Source organism: Penaeus monodon, chromosome 3 (genome assembly GCF_015228065.2).
Source record: "Penaeus monodon isolate SGIC_2016 chromosome 3, NSTDA_Pmon_1, whole genome shotgun sequence".
Taxonomy (NCBI): domain Eukaryota; kingdom Metazoa; phylum Arthropoda; class Malacostraca; order Decapoda; family Penaeidae; genus Penaeus; species Penaeus monodon.
Window position 1 is genome coordinate 43,504,594 of NC_051388.1, and position 12,500 is coordinate 43,517,093.

Below are 12,500 nucleotides of genomic sequence, written 5' to 3' on the forward strand. Positions count from 1 at the left end.
GTCTCACTGTCTGTCTCACTATGTACCTATCTATCGGTTTATCAAATGATTTACCAAGCTTAATCGGCCCCTGTATAAGATCGACTTTGCAAATATATGAGAATATATGCAAGACAGTGGTAAGCGTCTTAATCAAAGGCTGCAAGGTAGGTTGAAACGTCGAATACATTCAAGAAACAATACGGTACATTACTAGTCAGCGATGATATATGTTAGTTAATGATCAGAAAGCTAGAAAGTTACCGTGTATTAAAAGAAAATATAATCAGGTAATATCAGAAGAGAACAAATAAGTCTAACCAAGGGAAAATTACAACTAAAGATAAGATAGATAAGAGAGATCCTCCTCACCTACACCTCGGCCACCCTCACCTGCAGAGCGTGCAACGTAGACACCAAGAGGGGCATCAGTCCGCTGGCTTGAATCACCCCGAGCGTTGGAAGAAAAGGAACAGGGAGATTCGGGAAGAGCGGAGTGACGTAGCCAGGAGGAAGGATGAAGGACTCAGCGAACTGGAGGAGGTCGACCGCGAGGAGTCCTAGCAGGAGGAGGTGGCGCATCTACGGAGGGAGGGATCGGGTGTAAGAAAGAGGAAGGGGGGAAAGGAGGGAATGAGAGAGGGGGGGATGGGAGGGAGTGAGGGAAGGGATGAAGGTGGGAGGGAGGGTGTAACAGCGAGAGAGAGAGAGAGAGAGAGAGAGAGAGAGAGAGAGAGAGAGAGAGAGAGAGAGAGAGAGAGAGAGAGAGAGGCAGACAAAGAGAGAAAGAAACAGAGACAGAGGCAGACACATACATATGGGTAGACAGGCAAACAGACAGACAAAGAGAGATGCATCACACGACACGAAAAGTGAGAGCCAAATCATTTCGAGTGAAAGTGGTCTCTGTCCACCTCCTCTTACGCAAGAGAAAGGACACCGATTGGGCGAATACAAATTTTCTCTTTGAATCACGTGAACTGTAGAAAGGTAGGAGAATCATATGACAGTTGTTTTGGATAGAAAAATGTTATGAAAATATACGGCGTAGTTGTGAATTCGATAACAGGGCTTTTTATTTCTGATTGATTTCACTATTTCACTATGAAACAACGCTGATAAATCATTACGGGTAATATATCTCGTGTTTCTCATTTAGTATCATATTTTCTCTTCATTTTGTTAATTCCCTTTTGGTCAGTATGCACAAAAAAAGAAATAGTTTCTGACAATCTCGCTTCACTTTATCATTAAAAGACGGAGATTCCGGCGCCCTTTTCTCATCCCTTTGAATATTAATTACAATAACAACACTGATTGATTGACAGAAAAAAATACACAAATTCCGTCTGCAAAACATAAACACTCACTTTTTAAAATGTTTGTTTCTTTAGAAGACTAGTATATGAAGAAAGCTCCTTTTTCTCACAATACAGTGGGAGATGAACACGGAAAAGTAGGAGGCAAGTGAATGGCCAGAAAGGAACATTCACCTGGTCTTTATATACACTTCGTGACGTCATGAAGAACAGGATCATTGCGTCATCGTGAAAAAAGAGGACACAGCAAAAGGATAGGTCCTAGGCCATCCTGCTAAAAAAGCGTATCTTAGTCTGTTCTGCTATATTTAGTTATATCTTTTCTTTACTTTCAGTGTATAGAGTCAGATGCATAGAAATACACACACACACACACACACACACACACACACACACACACACACACACACACACACACACACACACACACACACACACACACACACACACACACACACACACACACACACACACACACACACACACACACACACATATATATATATATATACATATATATATATATATATATATATATATATATATATATATATATATATATATATATATATAGAGAGAGAGAGAGAGAGAGAGAGAGAGAGAGAGAGAGAGAGAGAGAGAGAGAGACAGACAGAGACAGAGAGAAAGAGAGAGAGATCATAACGCCAACTGTCAGTATAACAGTAGGGGAAAAGAAGGGAACAGCGAACATATATTTAACAACCAAAAAAATCCTGAATAGCCTACCAACTGATATTCGGAAATTAGTTACGCAATCCATCTAACAAGAGCGGTATTCATTGATTTAGAAAAAAGTATACATGAGAACGAATAATTCCATATTGCAAGGTAATTAATCAACGCTCCACCATTACATCTCCATCAGAATTGCAATCAAAATGCACCACCGTAACGCAAATGACATCTCTTACATTGTGAATTGCCCCTTCCTCATACCCATCAACATTTATTTCATTCCAATTCTGGCGTTCGTTAATGAAACGGAACATCTTCAAAAGACACGCTTTGGATGTCTTCACTCCTTCTCAATGTTCTTTCGGTTTCATTTTCTGATGATTTTGTCTTGTTTTAAAAGCTTGGCATAATTCTGAGGTTGCGTGGGACTGATTTGCCGCGATTAACATTGCCTACCTTCATGCCATTCGAACAATTCAAAATTATATGGCTATCAGTTCTCCTTAAAAGTAAAGTGAAAAGTTTTAAACATCATCCTTCTTGAAGAAAAAAACTAAATTAAACATTCACATGCGGGAGGATTTTCAGCGCATTTACTGATGTCAAATTCGTTTTATTTATTCATCTATTTAATTATTTATTTATTTATTTATCTTTATCATTTTATTACCCACTGTCTAGAGTGCACCCTAACACTTTTTAAAGCAGGAAGACAGTAATGGACATATTGGTAATCACTTGTAGAATGGCTTCATAACACTGACAGGAAGGATGAAGGAGAGGTATATCTAATAATGAATGAAGTGGTAGAAATTCAGTGATGATGGTGGTGATGGTGATGACGATGATGACGATGATGACGATGATGATGATTATGATGATGATGATGATAATGATGATAATGATGATGATGATAATGATGATAATGATGATGATGAGGAGGAGGAGGAGGAGGAGGAGGAGGAGGACGATGACGATGGTGACGATGAACGATGACAACAATGACGATGATGATGATGATGATAATGATAATAGTAATATGAATAATCATGACAATGATAATGATAATAATAAAGATGATGATGAGGATAGTGATAATAATAATATTGATAATGACATCAATAATAATAGCAATGATAATAATAATAATAATAATAATAATAATAATAATAATAATAATAATAATGATAATAATAATGATAATAATAACAATATTATTGATAATAATAATAATAACAGTAACAGTAATAGCAATAATGCTGATAATGTCATACAAACGCGGTGAAATAGTGCCAGTTTAATTCTCCTCAAATATATTTGTTCTTAAAAAAAGACAAAAAATAGTGCCAGTTTATTTCTCGTCGAATATATTTGTTCTTAAAAAAAGACAAAAAACATGTAAGGCAGACCAGATATGAGCATAAAAGTGCATTTATTTTTTTTACAAAGTGCCATAAACTATATTATGAATATTCCTGTTTGTGTTCATTTGGAATTTATGAATTTGTTTAGAATCAATTAATCGGTTTATGCATAGGTAACTGAAAGATATATAATCAGATGGTATATTTATTCTCATATCTTTATTTAAACTAGAGAGAGAAGGGGGGGAAGAGGGAGAGAAGAGAGAGAGAGAGAGAGAGAGAGAGAGAGAGAGAGAGAGAGAGAGAGAGAGAGAGAGAGAGAGAGAGAGAGAGAGAGAGAGAGAGAGAGAGAGAGAGAGAGAGAGAGAGAGAGAGAGAGAGAGAGAGATTAAATATAAACTTTTCACGATCTAAGCATACAAATAAACGAACATAACAACTAAATAACAACAAAATATAAACAATAACAACAAACAACAGGTAAATAATATAGACATATTGATCAACAACTAACAAACAAAATATACTATAGTTTTGATGTAATTTCAACATTATCAAAAATAATTTATTCGTGTTCAATGTGAAGGATGTTAAAGCTTAAACTATGTAAATAAACGCCCTGTGTGATTGAGATCCATGATAGGGGTTAATATATACAGATGGGATGAAATAAGTGCAATATCTATATATCCATATGAATAAAAATGATTTCATGCCCCCTTTTTGTTTCATCATAACCAGCATCATAAACAGAACAGTCTATCGTGGCTCTGTAGGAGTTGGGATGAACGTTAAAAGGAAAGGAGACGTTTGATGAGGGAGAAATGGGAGGGGCCTTGTCTCGAAAACCATCCTTATAATGGGGGGGCACGGTCTAAGTATATGTATGGATAAATACGCATCACTGGACTGGAAAGAATCCCCCTACGATAAGAAAGTGAACTGTCACGAACATCCTTACACCTTAAATATATCAGAACCAGCATTATATGATCTACTGTTGATGGTCTTGGCTTAAAAGAAGCTGCTCCCCCAGACATGCCGTGACAGATTTCTCAACAGATCTCCTGCAATCGGACAGCGATCAGCAGAAGAGGTGCACACATTCTGGTTCTGCAATTGGCCGTCCTCACTAAGGGCAGAGGACTCGCCGGCCCCGTTCTTGGCGAAAAGATCGACGTGATCGGCGAAGATTTCCACGATAATCCGCTCTTCTGCTGAAAGGTTGTCGGGGGAATCGGCTCTCAGCTGGCACAGTAACTTCAAGATGCAGCCGTGAGTGTCCAGACGGCTGACGGTGGCCATGATGAGGTACACGGGATCCGCAAGGTCCTCCGAGGCTGACCTTCTCCTGCGGTAGGTTCCGGTAACGAAGAGAGCTATGATGGTGCCGGCCTGGATGGAGGGACGAAGAGAGGTTATATTCCATTTGACGTTGTTATAAGTATGCGTGACAAAACAAGCACAGAATAATAGATACAATGTCCGGATATGAAAAGACATACACCAAAAATCTATATAACAGACTATTGTGGGTATTATATGTTAAAGGATGAAATTTCCTTTTTTACAAAGTCCGTACGCATAAATTTGCTTTAGCTCAGTGGCTCTCAACCTTAGAGTCGCGATACCCTGAGTAACTTCGGAGAGCTGGCAGAACTTGCATCAGCAGTAACATTAGACTTTCCTGTCGCTGCAACTATGGTTTGAAAACACGAATCAGTATCAGATCAAAGATTTTGTTTTACAGTTTCATTCTTAGAAAAATACTAACAACTGAAACGGCTGATATCAAAATCCTGTCAAGATCATCCCCAAGGACCCCAAAAATCCTGTCAAGATCATCACCAAGGCCCCTCCGACAGACGCTCTTTCCACGCCATCCTACAACCAACTCAACGCCTATCCCTTGGCAATAAAAAGCGAAGGTCATACCACTGAACTCAGACCCCGCCCTGAAAGTAAAAACAAAAACACACTCACGTGCATCGCCATCAACGTAGACACCAGAAGAGGCATGAGCCCGCCGTCGTTCACAACACCCAGTAGCGGGAGGTGCGGCAGAGGAAGCGCAGGAAAGACCGGGGGAGCGTAGCCAGGAGGAAGGATGAAGGACTCGGCGAACAAGAGGAGGTTGACCGCGAGGAGTCCTAGCAGAAGGAGGTGACGCATCTGCGGAAGGAGAGAAGGAGCGATGAGAGAGAGGGGGATGAGGGGATGGGAGTTACAAGGAATGGAGAGAGAGGAGGTGGAAGAGAAAGAAACAACCGGAGAGAGACAAAGGGAGGGAAGCAAAGAGTGAAAAAAGAGAGAGAAAGAGTAAGCAAGGAAAGCAGGAGAGCGAGAAAGAAAGAAAAATAGCTAGATTAAGAGACAGATATATAGATACAATCAGATAGAGAGAGTGGCAGAGATACAGAGAATTGAATGTCGGGAAAGCACATAGGTAAATGAACAAAGATGAAGAATGGGAACCAAAGGTAAAAAACAGTTTGAACAAGGAAGAAGAGAAAGAGAGAGAGAGAGAGAGAGAGAGAGAGAGAGAGAGAGAGAGAGAGAGAGAGAGGAAGAGACAGAGAGAAGCAGGAAAGAAAATACCAGGAGCAAGAGTGAGAGAGAAAACAAAAAATGCCAAGAGAAAGGCCCGTATGACAAAAAGAAATTCGTAACGCACAACGGAGAAAGTCAGGAGCAACCATACGCAGTTCCTGATCGGGTGAAAGTGATTGTAATGCAGATGGTCACATGCCCGTCTTCACATGCCCGGGAGAAAGTACACTATGATTGAACAGATTTTTAAAAAATATCATTTTGTACTCATTTCTTGCCTAATTTCGAGGAAAATCACAATGGTAATATCAGTAACAAAAAAAAATATATATAATAATTTTGATGTACATTGATGCATTTGAAGAAATGAAATTTTCTTTTTTTAATTTCACTATTTCGCTCATAGTTTTCTCCCTCCTACATCTTCGTCATAAATATTGTTGCTATCATTAAGTTAACGTTTAATGTACTTCAAGCAAATCGAAATATCGATTAGCACTTCCTCGGTTTCCTTGCCATTATGATAGTGATATTAAAAACATTTAAAAAACGTAACTTCTATTTCGTTTGTCCCCCGTCGATCTGAAGATGGCCAGGTATAGGTATATGCACATGCCTATATCATAAATAAGTTATATTCAGCAGAAACAATTAAAACACTCAATATTAAATGTCTCGAAGAACCGTATCGCAGTTTCACTTTTATCTCACAACAGTCAATAGTACTCACTGCAGCTCGTGTTTTCTAGTAGGAGGTGAACTTAGTAAAGCAACGAGGTAGTGAATGGCTAGTAACATGCACATGAGCCTTATATACTCTGGGCGGCGCCAACCGATGACGTCACGGACAATGCTTTGCTGTGACGTTAACTTAGGCGTGGTGGTGGTGGTGAGGGGGGGGGCGACACGATGTCATATGATCATATAAATGAAAATTTAAGTGATTAATTAATTGTTTAATTGATAAATTAATTGATCTATTAATTGATTAATTAAGAAATATATGATATCTATATATACATATATATGTGTATATATGTATATGTATGAATATATATATATATATATATATATATATATATATATATATATATATATATATATATATATATATATATATATATATATATATATATATATATATATATATATATTAAAATAGATTACGAGTAAATTTTTCCCTTCAGACCCAGCATCTCAGCTGATTACTTTATGGTAGTATTCAATATAATACATTATACTAACATACATTATACTAACTAATTATATTAACTAACTTTAGCCACGTTAAGAGCCTTTGCTAACCCTTACTAACAGTAAATTACAAATGAAAGCTTTAGATATATGTAAACTTCAATATGTATATAGATTATGATCATTCAAAAGAAACAGAAATTACATCTCATTATTGTAAACAATAATTTTTTCTGTTTTTGGTCTAATTCACGTTTAGCTAAAAACTAATTCAGTTTATCCATGGGGTCAATTCTCTCAGGATAATGATGGTAATAATAATCATCATAACGGAAATGATAACGAATATAATAATCATCATCATAATAATCATAATATTAACAATAATAATGCTAATGATAATAATGATAATAACGTTGATAAGGATGATGATAATGATAATGATAATGACGATCATAATAAGGACAACGATAATGATAATGATAAGAATAAAAATATTGATACTACTAATATTAATGATAATTATAATTATAACATTAACAATGGTAACGATACTACTAATAATAATGGTAATAATAATAATAAATGATAGTGATAATTATAATAACAGTGATTATTAGAATGACAACGACAATAATGGTGATGATGATGATTATGATGATGATGATGATGATGATGATGATGATGATGATGATGATGATGATGATGATGATGATGATAACAATAAAAATAATGGGTGAGAATGATAATAATAATTATAATAATAGTAGTATTAATAATGATAATAATGTTAATGATAATAATGATATTGATAATAGTAATAATAATGGTAATAGTAGTAATAATGTCAATGATGATGCTAAAGATAATAATGATGATGATAACAAAAATGATGATAGTAATGATAGCAATAATGATAATACTAATGATAAGACTACTAGTACTACTACTACTACTATAATAATAATAATAATCAATGATAACAATGGGAATAATGATAATGATAGTGATATTATGATAATGAGAATAATTTCGATGGTAGTAGTTGTGATAATGATAATAATAATAATAAAAATAATAATGATGAAAATTATAATAGTAATATAATAGTAATAATAAGAGTAATAATGATGATGATGATGATGATACTACTACTTCTACTACTACTAAAACTAATAATAATAATAACAATCACAGTAATAATGATAATAATAATAACAATAACAATACCAATAACAATAACAATAGTAATAATAATAATAATAGCAATAATAATAGCAATAATAATAACAATAATAATAATAATTACAATAATAAAAAGAATAATAATAATAAAATAATCATAGTAATAGCAAAAATAATAGTACTAACGAAAAAGATAATAATAATAATGATAACAATAGTAATAATAATAATTACAGCAGTAATAATATTGAATAATAATAATAATGATGACAGGAACAATAATAATAATAATGGTAATGACAATGATAATGATGATAACAAACACGACGATGGTATATGATGATAATAATAATAATAATAATAATAAAATAATAATAATAATAATATTAATAATAATAATAAATAACAATAATAATAATAATAATAATAAAATAAATATAATAATAATAATAATAATAATAATAATAATAATAATAATAATAATAATAATAATAATGATAATAATAATAATTACAATGATAATAATAATAATGATAAGGATCATGATCATAATGGTAATTATCATAATGATAACAATGATAATTACTTAATAATGATGATGATAGTAATAATGACAATGATAATGGTAATGATAAAAATGAAAATGAAAATTTAAATTATAATAACAGTTAATAAGAATAATAATGATAATAATAATAATAATAATAATAATAATAATGATAATAATAATAATAATAATAATAATAACAATAATAATATAGGTGATATCAATGACAATGATGATGATGATAACAAGAATAGCAATAATAACAATGATACTACTAATAATGATAGTTACAATAATAGCATTGATGATAACAGCAACAATAATACTAACAATAATAACAATGGCAGTAATAGTAATTACGATAATGGTAATAATTATGATACTGATAATGATAATAATAATAATAATATAATAACGATAATATTAATGATGATAATAATATAACAAAAATGATAATGATAATAATAAGAAAAATAGTACTCATGATTATGGTAAAAATATAATAATAATGATAATGATAATAATATAATAACAATGATCATGATATTATAATAATAATGATAATGGTAACAATGATAATGATAGCAATAATAATGACAGCAATTATAATAATGATAAAGACAGATATTAGTGAAAATCATCATTATGACAATGGTGATAGATTATCATATCGATAATGATAATAATAATATCAATGATAAAAATGATAATAAGAATAACAGTTAAAGTAATAATTATAACAATAATCATAATGATAATAATAATAATAATAATAACAACAAGTTGAGTGCACCATCGCCTCCCGTCCACGACGATCCTAGGCTATCCACTCAAGAGGCTTGGCGTGCTGTCTGAAGGCTGGCCTTCGCCCGCCTTGCACCCTCGCCCTTCTTGCCTAGGGGTGTCATTGAATCTACAAGAAGAAGCGGGCGCGCACATCTGCACACCCGCACGAGGCTGGTGCTTCACTCTCTATTTGTTTTCTCGGCTTGTTCGCGCTATCGGAAGCCGCGGCTAACGCCTCGGTCGCTGACCAATTCCATACGAGCCGCCAGGGACTGACCCCATCGTAGTTCTGTGGCTATGTCCAGCCGCTCCGTGCCACCTGCGGCTAAGTTCTACAGGCATCTTTATTACAGCCACCTGTAAGGCTTCAGAAACAGTTAATATCAACTTAGTTATTTTTATAATCATAGAACGTATTTAAAACTAAGTCTTACTATTTGGATGGCGTTGGAATCACCACTTCCAGAAATAAAGATTTATTTATTTTCAAAATTGCTTATTGTAAACATGTAACGTCCGAAATATAGTTTTTCCTCAAAATGTAGACTCAGTATTTCTATATATCCTTTCCCTTATTTTCCATTTTCTTTTATTCTTTCTCTTCAGCGACGTCTCCAGTATGTCGTAATAACCCCTGAAGGGGATGGTCGTCACATAATTTTTCTCCGCTTTTTCAAGATTGGTTACTTTTGTTTATTTAACTATCGGACTGCTCTTTGGGGTACTTATTTACATATATGAAGCATGGCCTGGGGGCCTCTTTCGGGGTGCAAAAGTTTTGGGAAAGGAAACACTCCGGTCCTGCTCAGTTATAATTAAAGTTGTACTCTCGTGGACTTATTTCGCTTCGCGCAAGAGGTACTGACTTCGTGACTCCCAAAGTTATATGGAAATTTTGTGTGTAAGAGAACTGGAGTCTTTTGGACTTTTGCATGTGGCACACAGCTTGAGAATCCAATGCTTTTTGTTTCTGTTGTTGAAAATTTGAGGATCCCTTTTTTTGAGTCTCAATATAAAGATATATCGGCATTTTTCCGAAAGCGTTGCGTTGGTCAGTTCCTGCCCGACCTTGCGAGTGTTTTATGTCTCATGTTCTTTCCTTTCTACACCGCCTAACTTAGCCTCCGTATCTAAACTATTTCTTTTACTTTTTACATGTGTCTACACAAATGATTTTTACTAGGTGTTTATCATCACCGTTTTTTATTATTATTTGCCCAACATAAAGTAGGAACCTGTATGTAAAACATTATGGAATTGGGACGTCAAGGAGTGTACATATGTGTTTGGATTTACTTTAAGTGTATATCTATATCTGGTTTTGATTTTTATATGCATCACTCCTACGGTATTCATATTAGCAATATACGCATTCTTGTCTACTTCCCGTGACCGAATAACCTGTAGAACTCCCTAGTGAGTGGAACTTGTTCCTCGATAAACATCCTACCATCTTAGAGCTTTCACTCAGTCCCAGACACCTCTAATGTTCGGTTTCTGACCATGATTGAATGTTGGTTACTCTTTCCACGCAACCATTGAAAAGCTCTAAAAAGGCTAGATGAATGGGAGTATATTAAGCTGAAGTCAAAGAACAGACCATAAATATCGTTGAACCGAAGGGAAAAAGAAGAGAGCTTGCATTATTAGAACATGCATTTCTCCTCTAAACACGTCCATGCAGACGCTCGACCTACGCTTCCTCCCTTTTCTCACTTATCCATCCAACATTCAGAACACACACTTTGTATTTTCCTCCCACCCCCCCCCCCTCCTCCCTTCTATTACACAACATACACGCACACATACACAACACACGGTTCCCGAACCTACTCATCGGGTAATGGCAGCGTGCTGCAGATAATAATTACGATCATGAGAAGAACCATTGTAATTAATGGAATAAAGTGTTTTGACTTTGACTGGAGCCGCATATCGTTCACTGCAGACCAATCTTTCCCGAAGTAAAATCCATATTCTCGATTGAGTCCTACATAAACCAAACATAATATTCTACTGGGTATACAATAATGATGATGATAATAATGATAATAATGATAATGATAGTAATCATGATAAAAGTAATAATAATTATAATAGTAAAAGTAATGATAATTATAACAAATAAAAAAAAAACAATAATAATAATTATAATAATAATAATAATAATAATAATAATAATAATAATAATAACAACATCATTGTTAAGTAACAATAATGATGGCAATAATGACAAAATAATAATGATTTTAGTAATAACAGTAATTATATGAATAATAGTTATAATGATTATGATAATAATGATAATAGCTATAGCAATAGATAAAGTAATAATGATAATGATGATAATAATAATAATAATAATAATAATAATAATAATAATAATAATAATAACGATAATAATAATAATAATAATAATAATAATGGAAATGATAATAATGATATTGAAAATAATGTCGTAGACACTTGAAGGCTTAGCCATCACCACGCGATGGCGAAGCGGATGACATACGAACAAACAAGATGGGACGAGACGCCAAAAATATGATGAGCTCCATATCGCAAATAAAAGGGCGCTTACTGACGGAGAATGTGGATTAAGTTTCAGAGTAGCGTCCGGAAGCCATGTTCATGTTGGTAAGCCCGTTTGAAGTATTTTAGTGGAACATCGTGGTGGAAAATAGTGGACAGGAATTGGAAACGGGAGATGATAACATGGGAGTTACTATCGTGGAACATAGTTGAGATTAGGGAAGAAAATGAAGATTTTTATGAGCATATAATGAAACAACTTGATTACCATATTTAACTAATGCTGCCGCAATATTGTGTTAATGGTTAAAACAAATAAATTTACTAGCCATCAAGGTCATATATCAA

The 12,500-nt window shown here is 34.1% G+C and overlaps 2 protein-coding genes across 2 annotated transcripts in view; both read right to left on the reverse strand.

Moving 5' to 3' along the window:
• LOC119588844 overlaps positions 1-1,450 on the reverse strand; it is a 3,424-nt gene extending 1,974 nt beyond the window's left edge. The window contains exons 1-2 of the mRNA XM_037937487.1: positions 1,350-1,450; positions 373-561 (exon numbers count right to left, since the gene is read on the reverse strand). Coding sequence (XP_037793415.1) covers positions 373-561 — 189 coding nt within the window. The 5' untranslated portion in view covers positions 1,350-1,450. The remainder of the gene's footprint in view (positions 1-372; positions 562-1,349) is intronic.
• A 2,486-nt stretch (positions 1,451-3,936) lies between these two features.
• On the reverse strand, positions 3,937-5,530 carry LOC119588854. Its single transcript, XM_037937496.1, has 2 exons — positions 5,342-5,530; positions 3,937-4,753 (listed from the first exon to the last, which is right to left on the reverse strand). Exons 1-2 carry the CDS (start codon positions 5,528-5,530, stop codon positions 4,373-4,375), a joined length of 570 nt encoding a protein of 189 aa, XP_037793424.1. The 3' UTR covers positions 3,937-4,372.
• Positions 5,531-12,500: the final 6,970 nt, after the last annotated feature.

Coding starts and splice junctions, on each gene's coding strand:
- LOC119588854 (XM_037937496.1), bottom strand. CDS start 5,530: ATGCGTCACCTCCTTCTGCTAGGACTCCTCGCGGTCAACCTCCTCTTG. Junction 4,754..5,341: donor CTACGTTGATGGCGATGCAC/GTGAGTGTGTTT, acceptor CCCTCCATCCAG/GCCGGCACCATCATAGCTCT.